General features: G+C 44.8%; 1 protein-coding gene across 1 annotated transcript; it reads right to left on the reverse strand.

Moving 5' to 3' along the window:
- Positions 1 to 746: 746 nt before the first annotated feature.
- ccdc174 (coiled-coil domain containing 174) lies at positions 747 to 6,507 on the reverse strand. The gene is made up of 11 exons (XM_080548578.1): positions 6,432 to 6,507; positions 5,974 to 6,078; positions 5,482 to 5,582; positions 5,301 to 5,359; positions 4,985 to 5,144; positions 4,454 to 4,549; positions 4,139 to 4,275; positions 3,802 to 3,896; positions 3,409 to 3,559; positions 2,807 to 2,953; positions 747 to 1,804 (listed from the first exon to the last, which is right to left on the reverse strand). The coding sequence occupies exons 1-11, from the start codon at positions 6,471 to 6,473 to the stop codon at positions 750 to 752; spliced, it is 2,148 nt and encodes a 715-aa protein (XP_080404704.1). The 5' UTR covers positions 6,474 to 6,507; the 3' UTR covers positions 747 to 749.
- Between the last annotated feature and the right edge of the window lie 757 nt (positions 6,508 to 7,264).

Below are 7,264 nucleotides of genomic sequence, written 5' to 3' on the forward strand. Positions count from 1 at the left end.
ATTATATTCATTTAAAATGAAGTAGTAGCAGCCACTGTGTAGTAACTACTGACACATAACCAATAGTGACTGAAGTGATCTCTTCAGGTTACACCTTAACTGCTCCTCCTGAGACATCTTCTGCCCCTCAGCACTGCGTCTCCTAAAGACACCCGCTTTCCCCTCTACTGAGTTCCTAAAAACTTCTACAGTATTGCCCCCCTTGTACTGTTTCTCTGTTTCTCCAGTGTAAAAAAAAAAAGGTTTAGAAGGTGATAGGAGAAAGTTTTTCCTTCTATCAATGGCCCCAGGCCTGAGCTGGATTACTCTTCCTGCTACGACTGATGGATTGATGATTCACTTGCTTAGTATTCAAATGTATTGATTGTAAGTCGCTTTGGAATAAGGCGTCTGCTAAATGCCAAAAATGTAAATGTAAATGTAATAGACATCCCAAGGCTGTCATCACCACAGACAAGATACATAAAACACATGACAATGTAAATTCAAAATTCTTTAATTCACAGGTTCAAAATACCCACAGCTGATTTTTGTGTCATGTCCAAAGTCGAATAAATAAGACAGGAGACAGGTCCTTTTTTTTTTCTGGTACAACGAGAGCCGTCAGCGAACCTTCTACCTCTCAATCTTCCTCTTTTTTCTTTACAGTCCAACATACGACACCTTTTTGCGTGTCTAATATAATTTTAGTTTCATACAATAAGTTTAATACAGTTATTTACTCAAATTGGGGTTGTGGGTAAGGATTCTTATCCAGTGTTCTTATAGAAGGACAGCATGTCCTCCAGAGTGTTGGAGGGGTACTGGGTTTGAGGGGGGTACTCGGGCTGGGTCCCTGGGGGGTACTCGGTTTGAGGGAGGTACTGGGGCTGGGTGCCGGGGGGGTACTGGGTTTGAGGGGGGTACTCAGGCTGGGTCCCTGGGGGGTACTCGGTTTGAGGGAGGTACTGGGGCTGGGTGCCGGGGGGGTACTGGGTTTGAGGGAGGTACTGGGGCTGGGTGCCGGGGGGGTACTGGGTTTGAGGGGGGTACTGGGGCTGGGTGCCGGGGGGGTACTGGGGTGGATACTGGGGTTGATACTGAGGTTGATACTGGGGTTGATACTGGGGTTGATACTGGGGTTGATACTGTGGAGGATACTGGGGCTGAGGAGGATACTGGGACTGGTGCTGTGGGGCATACTGGGGTACATATTGGTTAGGAAATTGAGGGGGGTACTGAGGTGAGGCGGTGTACAGAGGATGAGGTGGGAGGGGGTACTGAGGATGACAGGGCGGAGGTGCAACCTGAGGTTGAAAAGTGGGAGCCGTCGTCGGAGGTGACGTGTCCTGAGGTTGAGGGTCAGAAGGGGTGTCATGTGAGGGGGGTTGAGGGTCAGAAGGGGTGTCATGTGAGGGAGGTTGAGGGTCAGAAGGGGTGTAATGTGAGGGGGGTTGAGGGTCAGAAGGGGTGTAATGTGAGGGGGGTTGAGGGGCGCACTGAGGGACAGGATCAGTGGGGGTTGTATTTTGGGGTTGGTCAGTGGTCTTGGGCTGAGCAGGGGATGGTGGTGTGTGGTGGGGTTGAGAGGGGACAGGGCTACGTTTGGGCTGAGGTTGGGGTTGGGGTTGGGGCTGGGGTTTCTCCTTGCTCCCCCCAGCCATCCCATCTGACCACTTGAAGGCCAGTTTGGGTTTGTCCTGTACCCATCTGGCAGCGTTGCCACGCCCTGGTCCCTTCTCCTCGTAGTACGCGGAGGGAGGCGCAAACTCAGAATCTCTCTCCTCCCGGCGCTGATTTGTCCACTGTCCCAGCCCGAAGTCTTCTGGGGAAGGAGAAGAGAGTGTTGTCATACTAGAGAAGAGAGTGTTGTCATACTAGAGAAGAGAGCGTTGTCATACTAGAGAAGAGAGCGTTGTCATACTAGAGAAGAGAGTGTTGTCATACTAGAGAAGAGACTGTTGTCATACTAGAGAAGAGAGTGTTGTCATACTAGAGAAGAGAGTGTTGTCATACTAGAGAAGAGAGTGTTGTCATACTAGAGAAGAGAGTGTTGTTATACTAGAGAAGAGAGTGTTGTCATACTAGAGAAGAGAGTGTTGTCATACTAGAGAAGAGAGCGTTGTCATACTAGAGAAGAGAGTGTTGTCATAGAGAAGAGAGTGTTGTCATACTAGAGAAGAGAGTGTTGTCATACTAGAGAAGAGAGTGTTGTCATACTAGAGAAGAGAGTGTTGTCATACTAGAGAAGAGAGCGTTGTCATACTAGAGAAGAGAGTGTTGTCATACTAGAGAAGAGAGTGTTGTCATACTAGAGAAGAGAGCGTTGTCATAGAGAAGAGAGCGTTGTCATACTAGAGAAGAGAGTGTTGTCATAGAGAAGAGAGTGTTGTCATAGAGAAGAGAGTGTTGTCATACTAGAGAAGAGAGCGTTGTCATACTAGAGAAGAGAGTGTTGTCATACTAGAGAAGAGAGTGTTGTCATACTAGAGAAGAGAGTGTTGTCATACTAGAGAAGAGAGTGTTGTCATACTAGAGAAGAGAGTGTTGTCATACTAGAGAAGAGAGTGTTGTCATACTAGAGAAGAGAGTGTTGTCATACTAGAGAAGAGAGTGTTGTCATACTAGAGAAGAGAGTGTTGTCATACTAGAGAAGAGAGTGTTGTCATACTAGAGAAGAGAGTGTTGTCATACTAGAGAAGAGAGTGTTGTCATACTAGAGAAGAGAGCGTTGTCATACTAGAGAAGAGAGGCCAGTCGGTGTTTCCCATACATAGACTATATATATTTATATAAAATAGAGCTGAAGTTGAACTTCAGTGTTTACCTTTTCCCCGGTCCCACTCTCTGACGTGGGGTACTCCTGGCCTGGTGTCCCTCCTCTCCTGGACCTCCACCTCCACCTTCTTCACCACAGGGGCCTCTGGGGGGCCATCTGATGGAGGCAGTGGCCCGAGCAAATCCTCCTCCTCTTCTGAAGGATAGATAGAGAATAGAATAACACTGACAGCATCAGCGTCAACTATACAGGGTGGTTAAAGGCATGCAATCTAGCATCAGTTTGTGACGTTAGAATTATAAGGTTCTATCTCAATTTTTGGTCAAAATGTAGTTTTTTTACATAATCTGATCCATTAGGTGTTTATTAATGCCTGTGTGGTGTTATTTTTAAAATGTTGAAATGTTTTAGTTAGTAATTAATAAAATACAAAGGTTCCATCTCACAAAACATAATGGAATGTAAAAAACGTTGACGCTCAATATCTCTGAACTGCCCTAAACGGAGATAGAACCTTATCATTCTAAACGGAGATAGAACCTTATCATTCTAAACGGAGATAGAACCTTATCATTCTAAACGGAGATAGAACCTTATCATTCTAAACTCACGAGTTGGCTGATATACTACATGAGTGGGCGAGTCCTAACCTTCGTTCTGGTCAGCAGCTCCCGGGTCCTCCCAAGTGCCGTCCTGCTTGGCCTTCTTCATCTTCCTCTGCCTCACTTTGGACAACCGAGCGCCCAGCAGGGCCTTCCTCTTGTCCTTCAGCATCTCCCTCCTGCTGCGCTGGTCTGTCGTCTGACCACCAGAGAGAAAGACAACGGAGTGTGTGTGTGTGTGTGTGTGAGAGAGAGAGAGAGAGAGAGAGAGAGAGAGAGAGAGAGAGAGAGAGAGAGAGAGAGAGAGGTAGAGGAAAAAGAGCAAGAGAGATTGGACATTCAGAAACTACAGATTTTTACCCATCTTCATTCACATGAACTGTGAATATGCAATATTAAATGGTGCGAATCCCATGGGGCTGAGGGGTTAGTGTGGCTCACCTGATCTCTGAGCATGTCCAGAGTCTCTCTCTGTTTCTTGCGCTGCTCCTGGTCCTGGGAGAATGCAAAGTAGCCCACACCCAGATCACGAGCCTCTGAAATGGAGAGAGGGGATGGAGATAAAGAGAGAGAGAGAGAGAGAGAGAGAGAGAGAGAGAGAGAGAGAGAGAGAGAGAGAGAGAGAGAGAGAGAGAGAGAGAGAGAGAGAGAGAGAGAGAGAAAGAGAGAGAGAGAGAGAGAGAGAGGAAAGAAGCAACGATTTGATAAGATAAGCTCCCTATCTATGGGAATCCTTGAATCCCAAAAGTAACGTTACAATAACAACTGCAGTGCCAACCTTGCTCCCTGATGTCCTCGTAGTGGATGGGTCCCACAGGCCTCTTCATGGCCTCCTCCTCCTCCCTCTCCCATTCCTGCCTCTGCAGCTCTCTGCGCATGTCCTCCGACAGCAAGGTCAGGTCAGCCGGGTCATGTCTGATTGGACAAACAATCGCATAAGAGCTCTGAACCAGTACTTTGTTTTCCAGCAATGCCATCTTTTCATTGTCTGTAACCATTCAAGCGTCAGTGGTAGCGAATGTGCTAATTTGGAACTATTGATGAGATAGGGCCTATAGTTATAAGCATGGTTTATTTAATCTCTGACTGGTACCGTTTCCCCCCAAGGTCTTTGTCCATCTTCATGAACCCTGGCAGGTCCCTCTTCATGCATCTCCGCGACCTGCCCAAAGCGTCCTCATAGTCCACCCTAAAGAGGAGGCAGAGAGGAGGCAGTGCTTCAATTCCCTTCAGGCACCCACAAACATGCTTCAGGATCAAACAAAGAGACCTTACAGAAAGGGTACGATATCCCTTCACAGACAAAAATTGAAACTATAACACTGCAAATGCACAGCATTAGGGAAATTGTTTCAAAAAGGATAATCGGGGGGGGCGATTGTGTGGCAATCGCAGGGTCCCTGGTTTGATTCTGACCATCGAGTCATCTCTCCTTTCACTCACTTTCTCTCACTTTCTCTCACCCGTTCTTCCTGTCAATCTCTACAGTCTCTACATAGTCTCAAACATATTTTAAAACAATTAAAGTTAAAGGATAAACTGAGGTGATCTTTCTCTCTGCTGTAGTTGGTGTACAGTACGGTATGAAGGGAACTGTTGGAGTTGTCTGCTGTGCCGTCATTACCATTCCTCGTCTGGGTTCTCCGGTGGTGGGATCGGGGATAAGCGCTCTCCGTCCCTGTCCTCTCTCTCGCTCTCTCTTTCGACGGCCATATGAGTTTCTCTCTTCTTGTCAATAATCTTCTGGGTGAAATCCACCAGGAACAGCCCCTCCGTCTCCTCGTCTGGCACAAGGGGAACACAGGACGGTCGGAAAGTGAGAAAATAAAACCACAGAACCAGACACGCAGTATGATCACGTGTATGAGATAATGTCTCTTGATGACGTCAAACATTTGTTTGGACACCTTTCAGACATAATGAGGTGCCTATACTGTTACCAGGGAAGTCTCCTTTGGTCATCTGTTCATAGAGTTTGGCCTTCTCCTCTAGCTTGCGTCTGTAGGTAAAGACATCGGTATGCAATGAGAGAGCGTAAAGGGTCATAAGGAGTGACGGTGCAGTACTTAGAAACACATGATGCTATGGCTGTGGGTGTGTAGCCAGTGGGGCAGTACGAACCTGGACTTATCAAGGTTGTTTTCTTCCTCGGTCACTTGTTCCACATCCTTCTGAGCCCGTTCAGACACGCCCTCGTTCTGTTTGGTCCATACGTTAGGTTTCTACACAGGCGCAGGAGCACACAAGTGTATTACAGTATTTATTTTATTTACGGTAAAAGTGGTGTCACATTACTCAACATTACTGTACATAAGGTTCAGATATAGGAAAAAGTTAGGATATGTATAGCATAGAGTACAGCACAGTGTTTTATTGTATAGTATAGTAGTATAGTATAGTAGATAGTGTACATAGCCTTTATTTATGTAAACCAGCTCCTTTCTCTTTTTTATTTTATCCTTGGCTCTCTTGTTTTTAGTCTTTTTTCCAAGCACCAGGGGAGCCCCCCCTACTAAATTTCGTTGTATGGTACCTGTACTGTATTAATGACAATAAAGACCATTCATTCATTACTCAACTCTTTTGTAATAGCAATAGGCTCGTGAAATATACCTTGGTTTTGAATAGTGATTTAACTCCAGCCCCTGGGTCTTGCCCCAGTTTGGCATGTTTGAATTGCTCCTGCTTCCTGTAGAGTTCGGCTTTGAGATCAACCAGCTGTCAAGAAGAAGAAAGTATCAATGACAAAATGTTATCAAACAGAACAATTAAGGGAAGCTTGAACACACTACACATAGCTAATGGCCTCAGGGGAGTTAGGTGGAGAACTATTTAGATCAGAGCTGTAATCTAGTCCGATTGTCAGTCTGATTATTTCCTCCCTTAAAAATAAGCTTATGAGGCTCTTATATTATAAACAAAAACATTTGCTAATATCTCTATCTGTGAACACTGAACGTCCAGAGGGGCTCTTCAAAACAGCACAACTGAAGTTACGAACATGAAAGCAGCATGACAATGATGGACAAAGTCTCTCTCACACTGTGAATTCATGTAGCTAAGTGACTCACCGAGGAAGCAGTCACATCAAATTGCTTTTTCCTTTTATCCATGATTGTCCTCCGTTGTTCTGTTTATGCTTAAAGCTTAAAGCACGTTATGGTGCTCAAAATATAAACATCCATGAGTTCAAAACAAAGCCATGTTGAAATAGTTTGTCACATGACCAGTAATTCGTGGTGGAGGTAAAGAATGTCTAATGTGTGACGTCGACTCAGGGCTGCCTCCTAGTGGTGTGGAGTATCAGCACGCTAGTCTCTTAGCACATTGTCTACAAATTGGTCACAATCTTAGTTTTTCTGGCCTTTTTTGCCTTGTTAGCTTTTTTTTAATAGCTCTTGATGAAATGATGAACATGTAGAGACTGTTAAGATGTTTAGGTCATGACTTAGTGTTTAAGAAATACTTCAAATGTGATACATTTTATGTATAATATATATAAATATTAAAGACTGTATTTTATGTTCAGGAAACAGTATTGGCCTATACAAAGGTTTGCTTTGCTGCTAGCAACCTATATAGTTATATCAATGCCTTTGCTATCAACCTATATAGTTATATCAATGCCTTTGCTATCAACCAGTAAACAGATGCTCATGGTATGAGCACACATTCTGCGGGTATCAAAAGCACACATTCCATTGTGGTGCAGTAGGAAAATATGTCTCCTTGTACAACCATCAGGCTACAACTGTTGGTAATAGCCTGTATGACTAAAGGTCAATATCATCTTAAAGCCCCATTCAGTCATCAGGTTACAACAGTGCTATGCTTGTTCTTTTAACTATCCAAACATTTGAAAAATCCATCTCTACCTAGGTCTGTTAACTACGAGGGTGTTTAC

The sequence above is a fragment of the Nansenia antarctica genome (genome assembly GCF_963989245.1).
Source record: "Nansenia antarctica genome assembly, chromosome: 18".
In the NCBI taxonomy this organism is placed as follows: domain Eukaryota; kingdom Metazoa; phylum Chordata; class Actinopteri; order Argentiniformes; family Microstomatidae; genus Nansenia; species Nansenia antarctica.

What these genes read in the sequence shown, in the direction of transcription:
- ccdc174 (XM_080548578.1), bottom strand. Translation starts at nt 6,473, where the DNA reads ATGGATAAAAGGAAAAAGCAATTTGATGTGACTGCTTCCTCG. An exon ending in TTGATGTGACTGCTTCCTCG is followed by an intron (nt 6,079 to 6,431) that starts GTGAGTCACTTA and finishes TCTTCTTGACAG; the next exon opens with CTGGTTGATCTCAAAGCCGA. An exon ending in GAGAACCCAGACGAGGAATG is followed by an intron (nt 4,550 to 4,984) that starts GTAATGACGGCA and finishes CCTCCTCTTTAG; the next exon opens with GGTGGACTATGAGGACGCTT.